The sequence below is a fragment of the Budorcas taxicolor genome, chromosome 1 (assembly GCF_023091745.1).
Source record: "Budorcas taxicolor isolate Tak-1 chromosome 1, Takin1.1, whole genome shotgun sequence".
In the NCBI taxonomy this organism is placed as follows: domain Eukaryota; kingdom Metazoa; phylum Chordata; class Mammalia; order Artiodactyla; family Bovidae; genus Budorcas; species Budorcas taxicolor.
In genome coordinates, this window is record NC_068910.1 from 180,981,426 (window position 1) to 180,994,923 (window position 13,498).

The window sequence follows — 13,498 nt, forward strand, 5'->3', positions numbered from 1 at the left end:
TTGCACTTCCTCCAGCCCAGCATTTCTCATGACATTTCTCCCGGCAATCTTGATTCCAGCTTGCACCTCCTCCAGCCCAGCATTTCTCATGAACTACATTGGGCATGTATTATTGAGTTTGATTGTTCTGTGTTTGCTTTTGTCAGGTGGTGAATTTACGAGTATGTTAGGAAGTAATGGGTCAAATATCCCTCTAACAAGATTCTTTTCCTCATCACACTTCACCAATTAGCTCTCTCAGAACCTCCAGGAATCTCCACAGTTCAGGAAACCTATCTAGAGAAGCTGTTTAACTTCTATATTCTTAAGGCCAGAACTAGAAGACCAGCAAAGGAACAGTTTAAAAGCAATCAGAACCTCATTTTCTGTTCTTTTTGCTATCCCTTTGTTTGTTTCTTCCCATTTTCATTATCCATTTTAGCATTAAAACACTATTATATTAGATACGATTTCTTCAATCCATCCCCTTTATAAGAGTCAAATTTTGAATATGGTGTTTAGTAGAAATCAATTATCTTAAACATCTCTAAAAGAATACATTTTTAGAGATGGATACATTCAAATCTATTAAAATAATAGTCATCTATGTGTGTGTGTCTTCTGGGACACACAAAGAGGGAAGGGAAGACACACAAAAAAGTATATAGTAGGAGCAATGTAATTTGAGGAATCACCTTTAGTTAACTAAAGTTTAACCACTGCACTTCTCTTTAGAATATAGTCCATTCATAAATATGTAGGGAAAAAAGCAATGAAATGCTTTTCTTAATTTGGCCCTTATAAAAAGGGGCTATGTGGTTTACACCTTAGCGTGAATATCTTTAAGCCCCAATTTCAACAACATGACCCTCTGTATTTGGTGAAAGGTGCTTTCCCAACAAAAGGAGATGTCTATGAAAATATTCTTCCTATTTCATTTTTGTTAATACTGTCATGAGAAGCAGGTGTATCATCAGTAGTGCAACACTGAACGGAGTGAGCAAAGCCCCTGTTGTCAAGCTTACACTCACAGGCATTAAAAATAGAGGCGATAGGGAAAAGTAAACCAGAATGGCCTGAGAAAGACAGGCCGAAGCGCAGATGAGGTGATGAGGGAGTCTCCTGAGCAGGTGCCACGTGTTGAGCCAGGAATGCTAGACAAGGAAGTGACGCCTCCTGAAACGGCAACGGCCGTGAAAAGGGGGAACAGAACATGCCACTCAGAGGCAACAACAAGAGCAAAGGCCCCAAGAGGAATGTGAGTGTGGAATGGACAGGAAGACCAGGGCGGCCGGAGCTGTGAGTGATCTACGGGAGCAGGGGACGAGGTGGGAAGGGCAGGTGGGCGGCTCAGGTGAGGCTCTGTCGGTCTTGAGAAGGAGCCATCAGGTGTTTTAGGAAGAGGACAATATGATCCGTTTCCATGGTGAAAAGTCAGCACTGGAGGCTGTGTGGAGGGTGGTAGGGAGGGGGAAGAGACAGAGACAGGGGGCAGGAGACCCCACAGTTATCCAGGTGAGAAGTGACAGCCTGGTCAGAACACGCACACACCTTCTCCACCCCTAGAAAGGAGGAAAGGAAGCCTCATTTTGATGCTCTCCTTCAACAACACTATGCTGGCGACGTTAGCTTTGTTGGTTCCTTTCCAATCGACTCCAGAAGCTTTAACTGCTCTCTCTGGGGCCAGAACACAGTCTCAAAAATGAACACAAATCGGCGTCTGTAATCTCACAGTCACAATGGCCTCAAGAAAGTATATCCATATTCATTAAACACACGTGTGCACATATACATAAAAGGTATAGAACACCAAACGTACAGACATATATAACCTCACAGAGGGAGATTTCCATTCTAAGTCAGATTTTAAAGTTTGATTTTAAATTAGTCCAGAATATAAATTACGGGCTTCATCAACTTAGAGGGGTCATGCTATGAAGTCCTTATGTGAATTTGTACATTCTTCCTTTTTCTTTTAAAAAGAAAAGAAAAAACAGCACAATGAAAGTAAGAAACAGAATCCCATTCAAAGCAGTATTGTTAACAACAAGCAGAAAGAAAGTCAAGTCTACCTCTGCCTCGATTTCCGCTTGTCTCTTCTCCAGGAGTTTTGCCACAGCCATCGCCCTGTGCTTGCCTGACCGTTTACAGCTCACAGCCCATTCACACAGCAGCGTCACCACAGCTTCATCGTTGGGGGCAACCTAAGGACCAAGAGAAATGGATACCAGCCATGTCACATGAAACACTCACCTGATGAATGAGAGTTAGGATGCAGGCAGCAGAAAATTTAAACTGTTGAAGCTTTCTTCTTAGTACAGTCATTTCAGAAAGTGTTCCCAGATCTATTTCAATTGAGGTATAAAGAGTAAAACTTTAGTCACAAGGACGGAAATCACTTAGAACAGCTGAGTCTGTGATAATTCCAAGAGAATTAGAGTTTCCTTGCATATGCCTTCACTTGCACAGATCATAACCCAGCCCCGTCAAGCATCCAGAATTCAAAGGAAGCAGAAAGGGACATCGACTACTGAGTATCAAGAACACATGTAAACCCGTGATTCATATCAATGTATGGCAAAAACCACTACAATACTGTAAAGTAATTAGGCTCCGACTAAATTAAATAAAAAGATAGGGAAAAAAAGAAACAAATATAAACCTCAAAAAAGAAAAAGAAAAAAAAAGAACAGCTGGTACAAAGCCCAAATACCAGCTTCACTCCGCTGCTGACCCCCTTGGGCCCTTACTCACAGCCTCAATCAACACATAATCCCAACAAGCCAGGCTAGCGAGTCATCCAGTCCAAGGAGGAATTGCAAGGAACAAACTGGAGGGCTGCTGATCAAAACCTGCTGCCTTAGAAACAACAAGCATGAAGAGTGACACCCAGGCACGGAAAGGAGCAAGGGTTACAAGCAGACCCAGTTAACAAAAGATGGGAGCCCACATCAGTGTAGGGCTCAGCACTGCCTCCAGAACTACCAGCTGTAGCTGCCGTGGCCTAGACATGAGACCACACACTGAGGACGGGAAGAGTCAGAGAATGGTCACAGGGACCCAAGAAACGGTTACAGCGGGCGCGATGGTGGGGTTTACAGTAAGAAGGGGGATTGTCCTTTTGTGCAATCTCACCTTCCTTATAGAGGATCTATGCCTCCAGACACAGAACATAAACTGCACATCTTTAACATTCATTTGGTTGCATAAACACTATGCCAAAAGGGCCAGACAGTCACAGTACTAGCATTTATAAGCTATGTGAGAAGCTCTTAACTTTTCAGAATTCATAAGCTCAATTAAGACTATGACAGCTATGAGCACAGGCCCAAGAAAAACATACATATACACACAGGTACTTTAGCACAACATTTCAGATGGTTTGTGGACTCTGACAAGACATTCAAGAATAATCCCAGGATAAGATTCCCTAATCATCTTTTAGATACCAGCAGACAATTCATACCATGAAAATCAGTTTATTCCAAAATTTTTACACTTCCTATCCTAAACTCAGTCAAACTCTTTATCTTAAAACAAAGAAATGTTAAATTATCTAGGGCAGATATCTCAAAAAGAGTTCTGAATCTTTTAATGTAAAATAAGAGAAATATTTCAATCACAAAGTATAAAGACAACATAACACTTTTAAAAAGAAAGCAAATTGGGAGGAATGACTTCCTGGATTCAATCTAATCCCAGGAAAAGCAAATATATAAATGTCAATGCAGTGATGCACTGCATGCTTAGCTTTATAATATTAAAGAGAACAAAAGAACTTACTTTAAAAACAAAGCCAACAGTTTTAAATAAGTTCATCAGCAATGTGCATATCTACATTTACAATGTCTCCATTACATGCCTACTGCATGCCTCCATTACATGCCTACTGCATGCCTCCGTTACATGCCTACTGCACACCTCCATTACATGCCTACTGCACGCCTCCGTTACATGCCTACTGCACGCCTCCGTTACATGCCTACTGCACGCCTCCGTTACATGCCTACTGCACGCCTCCATTACATGCCTACTGCACGTCTCCATTACATGTCTACTGCACGTCTATATTACATGTCTACATTACATGTCTACATTTACATGTCTACTGCACGTCTCCATTACATGTCTACTGCACGTCTATATTACATGTCTACATTTACATGTCTACATTACATGTCTACTACATGTCTACATTTACATGTCTGTATCTATATTTTTTTATTTTCCCTCTGCATCAAACAAAATGAAAATGTGCTACCAAAGAATAATTGACTTACTCAAGTTACAGGCTCTCCTAGACCTGGAAATGCACAGGAAAGAAACTATAAAGGAAAAGACTTCTTTTTAACACATCAAGAAACTGACCCACTGGTTTGGGGCAGAAATATGCTAGAAAATCAGTCTTAAGAAAAAGAGAATTCATTTCCAAGAACACTTATTAAGCACCCAGGATATGCTAGTCTTTGAGGAAACCAGAATTTTAAAGATCTGGCCCTTGTTCTCAAAAAGTTTACCCTCAGAAAAGGGAACTCATTGTAAGGCAGCAAACTGTTCTGAAGGTGGGGGAGGAAAGTGACTGAGTCTAGGCACCTGCACTTCCGCATCACATGGGCAATTGAACCCAGGTCTCCTGCATTGCCCACAGATTCTTTAACAGCTGAGCCACAAGGAAAGCCCAAGAATACTGGAGTGGGTTGCCTATCCCTTCTCCAGTGGATTTTCTCAACCCAGGAATTGAACCCAGGTCTCCTGTACCAGCTGAGCTACCAGGGAAGCCCCTCATAGGTGATGAGCATCCACCTATGCTAGTTTACAGACACCAAGATACAAACATGAAGAAACAGGCCTGCAGTCTACTCACTGCAGCTTGTGGCCTCAAAACGTACTCATTAGGAATTAAGAAAATCAGTGAGACGTGGCACTAAAATATGAGTTTTTAAAATATAAAATTTTAATCAATTTGTGCCCATAAAAAGTTATACATCTCAAAATCTATTTTACCAATAAGTATTTCCCAACACTGGCCAGATTCCAAAAAGTACACTCCTTTCTGAATATCAAACAGCCTGCCAAATGGTGCCACTCTTTCCTTAGGATATTGGAGTGGAGGAATAAGAGGCAGGCTCAGTAGATGCCAATTTTAAAAGAAACAGTAAGATATTTAAAAGTTTAATGACTAACTTAGAAGAAGATCATATTGGAAAATCAGGTGATATTATACCAACCTGCAGAGAAAGCAAACTATCTCTGCAATATGAATAATTACATATATATTTATATATGAGTCAAGGCAATGGCACCCCACTCCAGTACTCTTGCCTGGAAAATCCTATGGATGGAGGAGCCTGGTGGGCTGCAGTCCATGGAGTCGCTAAGAGCTGGACACGACTGAGCGACTTCACTTTCACCTTTCACTTTCATGCACTGGAGAAGGAAATGGCAACCCACTCCAGTGTTCTTGCCTGCAGAATCCCAGGGACGGGGGAGCCTGGTGGGCTGCCATCCATGGGGTCGCACAGAGTCCGACACAACTGAAGTGACTTAGCAGCAGCATAAAACATTTTGTTCTTTACTACTGAAAAATTGTTATAACATGAATTTTTAAAATTTAGCATTACTTTCCAAGGTAACTTCCCATTCAAACATCCTCCTATCCCCATATTTACAGAAAATTTTGATTTACATTTTAAGTGGTTTTAGCAAGAGGTCTCTTCTAGATTCTGCTGCTTATCACAAATAAGGAGGAGCTCCTGTTTATCTGACTCTGAACACCAGCCCCAGGGTACACCCCATCAGACATGTTCAACAGGCATACAGGATATCCATGTACAGACACCCATCACCCCCAGCCCCAGCAATGCTCTGCTCTAAAGAATTTTTAGAAATTAGAGGACTGCTTCAATTTGCCTGCCAGATGCTATATTACAAATTAATTTGAGTAACTGTCAATAGGACATCATGACTTCAAATACGGGAAGCTGAAATGCATTCTTATCCTGTAAACAAATGTCTAAAAATATGAAGCACCTCCCTCTTCTTTAAAACAATCAATAAGTAAAATGAAGTTTAACAAATATTATTTTAAAACAAAATAACTTCAAGGCAAAAATTTGAGGTAATTTAGCAGCTCAAGATAAGAACTAAACCTGTGTTCAATGATATGATACATTAAGTGGAACAGTCATACTCGTATATAAATAATTTGGATGCATTAAAAAAAAAGAAAATAAAAATCATCTCAGAAAGCCAAAAACATTTAACAGGAGTAGAGAGAGAAGATGGAAGGAAATCATTAGTTGTTTCAGAAAGTGGTTTTCAAGAAAAGGCTTGAGGAATGAGTTAAATTTCAAATCCGAGATGAACAGGGGTGGTCCAGGGGTTTGGACTCTGTGCTTTCATTGCTGGGACCCAGTTTTGGGTTCAATCCCTGGTTGGGGAACTAGAATTCCATAAGTCGAGTGGCAAGCCAAAAAAAAAAAAAGAGAGAGAAAGACAGAAGGAAAAAAATGGAATTTAAAAACCTGAGAAGAACAAAAGGAGAAATAAGTATATGGTAGGCAGAATAATCAGAGTTAGACATGCAACAACAGAAACATAATTGAGCTTCCCTTGTGGCTCAGCTGGTAAAGAATCCACCTGCAATGCAATAAATCTGGGTTGGGAAGATCCCCTGGAGAAGGGAAAGGCTACCCACTCCAGTATTCTGGCCTGGAGAACTCCATGGACTGTACGGTCCATAGTGTCACAAAGAGTCAGACACGACTGAGCTACTAACACTTTCTTTCAACAGAAACAGAGGCAGGGAGAGATGTGAAGGGGCCACTTGGTTGATTCTGCAGATGGAGCAAGGTGACACAAGCTAAGGAATGTTGGTGATCTCTAGAGACTGGAAAACAGAAGGAAACAATTTCTTCCCAGGAGCCCGTATAAGGAACGCAGGACAGCGAACCCCTTGATTAGAGCCCAGTAAGATCATAATTGAGCTTCCCTTGTGGCTCAGCTGGTAAAGAATCCACCTGCAATGCAATAAATCTGGGTTGGGAAGATCCCCTGGAGAAGGGAAAGGCTACCCACTCCAGTATTCTGGCCTGGAGAACTCCATGGACTGTACGGTCCATAGTGTCACAAAGAGTCAGACACGACTGAGCTACTAACACTTTCTTTCAACATCAGAACCTCCAAAACCATAAAAGGGTAAGTTTGTGCTGTTTTAAGACACTAAACTTTTGATAACTTGTTACAGCAATAGCAAGTAGTGTTGAACATTGTTTTTCTCTGGATGATTTTATTTGCAAAGCAGAAATAGAGACACAAACATAAAGAACAAATATACGGACACCAAGGGGATTGGATGAATTGAGAGGCTAGCACTGACTTGTACATATAGTACTGATACTATGTATAAAATAGATTAACTAATGAGAATCTACTCAAAGCACAGAGAAATCTATGCAAAGTAATGTGCTCTGGTGATTGCAATGGGACAGACACCCAAGAAGTGGGGTACAGCTATTCACTTTGCTGTAGAGTAGAAACACTGCATTGTAAAGCAACTATAAGTCAATTTAAAAAAAAAAAAGGAAATGTGGAGCTTTAAAGAATTACAGGGGCAGAGGACTGCTGATTAAATGGCAATTATAGGAAGGCTACAATAAACAAGATTAAAAACCTAAGAAAAAGAGTTTAATTTGTGGTACTCACCAAAGAGTACCACAAAATAGGTAGTAGCCTCATTAATTCATTTACTTACTAATTCATCAATAAATACGTATTGCCACCAGGCCTTCTAGGCATCAGATATAAACAGTCTCATGTATTACTCTGTACGAATAAAAACTGGTTATTTTCTTTTTGGACTTAATTTCTACTATAAAACAAGAGTCTTTGAAATGTTCATATTATTTGCTGCAATCAGTCAATCTCAAGAATACAGCCCAAGGAAATTATCTTAAAGTAAAAACATTCCAGTCTTCCAGACAACCATGAAGCGTGATACCAAGACACGCCCCCTCCCAGCTCCCCAAATTGACAAACTTTCCCCTCCAAAGTTTGCAAGGGGCACCTAATGGATCAAATCAGAGAAAACCAGGTGACCTGACAGGAAGAGAACGATCTACACAGATGATTCAGAAGTCAGAGAACTGCTTTCAGCAGTGGAACTAGCAGAACTTCTGTGAGGTTTGCTTTGTTTTTATTTTTCTGCGGTAAAGAGTAATAGTTCAATATCTAAGTAAAGATGCATAAATAGCAAAGGCAGATAAGACAGGCTTGCAAGAGAACACAGGAAAGAGGAAGTCAGAGGCACACGACCACTAGCAAAGCTCAAATCCTCGCAAGAAGGGAAGTTCTCAAACCTCAGGTAAGGTGCAAGCTCGGCCCACCCACCATTCTCTCCTTCTGGGAACAGCACTCCTACTTCTTCTGCGGGTACTGCCCCTTCACCTGCCCCAAGCAGTTCAAGGAACCGGTTATTAATTGTAGTGCCTCACACTCTCATCTTCAGTGTGACGTTCTGGATTTGGGTCTTTGATGGGCAGTGAAGACTTGGGGCAATTCTTTGAACACAAAGAAAAAAACAATCTCTCTACCAGGGACTTACTACATGCCCTGCTCTCTGCTCAGTCTTGTGAAACATTCTGAATGATAACAGGCCTCAGCATAGTTCAGGTTCAGTCACTCAGTCATGTCCAACTCCTTGCGACCCTATGGACTACAGCACGCCATGGCTCCCTGTCCACATCAACTCCCAGAGTTTACTTAAACTCATGTCCATTAATTCGGTGACGCCATCCTCTGTCATCCCCTTCTCCTCCCACCTTCAATCTTTCCCAGCAACAGGGTCTTTCAAATGAGTCAGTTCTTCACTTCAGCTGGCCAAAGTATTGGAGTTACAGCCTCAGCATCAGTCCTTCCAATGAATATTCAGAACTGATTTCCTTTAGGATGGACTGGTTGGATCTCCTTGCAGTGCAAGGGACTCTCAAGAGTCTTCTCCAACACCACAGTTCAAAAGCATCAATTCTTCGGCACTCAGCTTTCTTTATCATCCAACTCTCACATCCATACATGACTACTGGAAAAACCATATCTTTGAACTAGACGGACCTTTGTTGGCAAAGTAGTGTTTCTGCTTTTTAATATGCAGTTTAGGTTGGTCCTAACTTTTCTTCCAAGGAGCAAGCGTCTTTTAATTTCATGGCTGTAGTCACCATCTGCAGTGATTTTGGAACCCAAGAAAATAAAGTCTGTCACTGTTTCCATTGTTTCCCCATCTAATTGCCATGAAGTGATGGGACCAGATGCCATGACCTTAGTTTTCTGAATGTTGAGTTTTAAGCCAACTTTTCCACTCTTCTCCTCCTAAAAGGGACTTCTTGATTATCAAGAATGTCTTCATGTATTATCTGTATAGAAACCACAAGAATAAATAACTTCCATAAAGAAAACAAATGAGAGAGCATTGACCCAAAATTCCAAAATCAGTAAGATCCTTTCCCAGCTGAATGCAGAGTTCCAGAGAAGAGCAAGGAGAAATAAGAAAACCTTCTCACGTGAACAGTGCAAAGAAAAGAGAGGAAAACAATAAAATGGGAAAGACTAGAGATCGCTTCAAGAAGATTGGAGATACCAAGGGAATATTTCATGTAAGCACAGGCACAATAAAGAACAGAAATGGATAAGGACGTAACAGAAGCAGAGGAAATTAAAAAGAGATGGCAAGTATACAAAGAAGTAGTATACAAGAAAGGTCTTAATGACCCAGATAACCACAATGGTGTGGTCACTCACCTAGAGCCAGACATCCTGGAGTGTCAAGTCAAGTGGATCTTAGGAAGCATCACTACAAACAAAGCTAGTGGAGGTGACAGAATTCTAGCTGAGCTATTCCAAATTCTAATAGACGCTGCTGTTAAAAGTGCTGCACTCAGTATGTCAGCAAATTTGGAAAACTCCACAGTGGCCACAGGATGGGAGAAGGTCAGTTTTCATTCCAATCCAAACGAAAAACAATAACAAAGACTGTTCAAACTACTGTACAATTTTGCTCACTTCACATGCTAGCAAAGTAATGCTCAAAATTCTCCAAGCCAGGCTTCAATAGTACATAAACCGAGAAATTCCAGATGTACAAGCTAGATTTACAAAAGGCAGAAAAACCAGGGCTCAAACTGCCAACATCCACTGGATCATAGAGAAAGTAAGAGAATTCCAGAAAAACATCTATTTCTATTTTATTAACTACGCTAAAGCCTTTGATTGTGTGAATCACAACAACCTGTGGAAAATTCATTAAAAAAGAGATGGCACTACCAGACCATTTTACCTGCCTCCTGAGAAATCTGTATGCAGGTCAAGAAGCAACAATTAGAACCAGACATGGAACAACAGACTGTTTCAAAATTGGAAAAGGAGTATGTCAAGGCCGTATGTTGTCACCCTTCTTATTTAACTTATATGCAGAGTACATCATGCAAAATGCCAAGCTGGATGAAGTACAAGCTGGAATTAAGATTTCTGGGAGAAATATCAACAGCCTAAGGTATGCAGGGAGAAGGCAATGGCACCCCACTCCAGTACTCTTGCCTGGAAAATCCCATGGACGGAGGAGCCTGGTGGGCTGCAGTCCATGGGGTCGCTAAGAGTCGGACACGACTGAGCGACTTCACTTTGATTTTCCACTTTCATGCACTGGAGAAGGAAATGGCAACCCACTCCAGCGTCCTTGCCTGGAGAATTCCAGGGACGGGGGAGCCTGGTGGGCAGCCGTCTATGGGGTCGCACAGAGTCGGACACGACTGAAGCAACTTAGCAGCAGCGGCAGCAGCAGCAAGGTATGCAGAGGATACCACTAGGCAGAAAGTGAAGAGGAACTAAAGAGCCTCTTAATGCAGGTGAAAGAGGAGAGTGAAAAGCTGGCTTAAAACTCAACATTCCAAAAACGAAGATCATGGCATCTGGTCTCATCACTTCATGGCAACTAGATGGATAAAAAGTGGAAACAGTGACAGATTTTATTTTCTTGGTCTCTAAAATCACTACGGACAGTGACTGCAGTCATGAAATTAAATGATAGCTATTCCTTGGAAGAAAAGCTATGACAAACCTAGACAGATAATTAAAAAGCGGAGACAATACTCTGCCAGCAAAGGTCTGTATAGTCAAAGCTATGGTTTTTCCAGTAGTCATGTACAGTTGTGAGAGTTGGACCATAAAGAAGGCTGAGCACCAAAGAACTGATGCACTGATGCTTTCGAATTGTGGTGCTAAAGAAGACTCTTGCGAGTCCCTTGGACAGCAAAGAGATCAAATCTGTCAGTCCTAAAGGAAATCAATTCTGAATATTCATTGAAAGGACTGATGCTGAAGCTCCAATCTGATGCAAAGAGCTAACTCACTGGAAAAGACTGTGATGCTGGGAAAGATTGAGGGCAGCAGAAGAAGGGGACAACAGAGGATGAGATGGTTAGATAGCATCACTGACTCAAATGGACATGAGTCTGAGCAAACTCTGGGAGATGGTGAAGGACAGGGAAGCCTGGCATGTTGCAGTCCATGGGGTCACAAAGAGTCAAACATGACTTAGCAGCTGAACAAGATCCTTCAACTAACAGCATTGTCCATCTGGCCTCATAAGCATGGGACCCACTCCTAGGGGCAAAATACTAAAATTTAGCAACTTCCCTGGTGGTCTAGTGGTTAAGAATCCACCTGTCAATTTAAGGGACACAGGTTAGATCCCTAGTCCCACGTGCCACAGGGCAACTAAGCCCATGCACTGCAGCTACAAGGTCCAGAGAACCCCAGAGTCCAAGTTCTGCCACAATGAGAAGCTCACACACCCCAACTAGAGAATAGCCCCTGCTCGTCAAAACGAGAGAAAGCCGGTACAAAGCCATGAACACCTAGTGCAGCCATAAATAAATAAACTAAAATCATTATTAATTTTGCTGCAACCATCATTAATGGTGTTACCTACATCTGTAATAAAGATACTCCAAATGCAAAGAGAGACTCTCCTCATAAGGGGGCTTGATACATTTTTTTCTTTCCTAGGAGAGGGTGGACACAGACTAAATAGATTAAGTTTAATTCATTTCTTATTCAATCACTCAATAATCTAATAATCTCTAGAAACTAACCACAGGTCTATTCTTTAACAAAAAAGGAAAAAACTGGCAACTACATCTGAGAAGCAGGTTTCCTTTAGTAATTACAAGGCACCTGGTAAGACTATTTTAAAACAAAAAAAAAAATCTCTTAATATACTACATTATAAAACAGTACCATAAAAAGGATAGGAAAAATCAATGACTCATTACTGTAAGCAACAGCAAACAAAAAGCACTTGAGATCAGATACTGAATAAAGCTCTTTAATAGCTTTTTAATCTGAGACTAAAAGGGCATGTTTATAAATGTAATTAATCACTCTTAGTCAACATTAAACAAAATGGTCATCTCTGAACAAAAACATAATTCACATTACAGCACCAATAAATAATATGATACGTAATGATAATAATACATAATGATATTAGCAAGTCACATGGTTTGCAACCTGAGGCACATGTACGGAGATCTGGATGAATTTCAAGAGTTACATAAGGTAAAAACTGGTCTCAACTGCTAACAGAACATAAGCCTGTCGTACACAGTCACAAGTAGTATTTCTAACAGAATCACCATATAAAGATTATTAACCACACACTCAGAAGATGTATTATTTAAATATAAGCAGTATTCATTTTTTAAAACTCTTTCTGTATATGAGCATTTCCATATGTACATTTCCAAAAGATATTTGGGACAGCTGATTTTTGAGCAGAAAAAGCAGTTTTTCTTGGTTTCACATCCTTAGATTCAATGTTGATAGTCAGGTCCTGTGACATCTAAGAAAAAAAAATATACCACAAAAGCAAAAAAAGAAAAAAAAAGACTTCCCTTTGTTTTCTTTCAAGCAGCAGTTAAAAACAGTACTACTCCGAGTTCTGAGAAGATAGGAGATAGATAAGAAAATTAAAACAATTGCTCTGAGCATTTAAGTCAACTGTCATTAATTGGTACTCTTCCAAAAAAAATTAATTTGCTATCCCTCAGTTAAATCATCATCACTTAAATAATAAAATGAATAAAGAAAACAGTTAGGGAAATATGAAATTACACAGTAACAGCAGTCATTTGAGATGCATCAGAATCACAAAGTAAATCACTCCAGGTCCTTGAAAAGTGCCACATCTCTCAAACTGAAAATAACTGAAACAGTAGGCTTATTTCCAAAAGTTGTCACCATATGGTACAATAAACTTTACTGCTTGCCTCTTATGATGAATGAAAGAAACCTACAGATAAGAAGGGAAATGTAAATTTCTAAAACATAGTGCTAGGTTCAACCCACTTGACAACCGAAGTTGCCCAGCTAAGAACATAACAAGTGGCATTTACTAAGTGCTTCCCATATGCCACCACGCGAAGTGGAGTCTAGTACTAAGACCAATGTACAGAGAGAATGACACTGC

At 40.6% G+C, this 13,498-nt stretch overlaps 1 protein-coding gene across 1 annotated transcript in view; it reads right to left on the bottom strand.

Moving 5' to 3' along the window:
• MED12L (mediator complex subunit 12L) overlaps positions 1-13,498 on the bottom strand; it is a 354,867-nt gene that overhangs the window by 250,519 nt on the left and 90,850 nt on the right. The window contains exon 12 of the mRNA XM_052636382.1: positions 2,052-2,183. Within this exon, the coding sequence (XP_052492342.1) occupies positions 2,052-2,183 (132 nt within the window). The remainder of the gene's footprint in view (positions 1-2,051; positions 2,184-13,498) is intronic.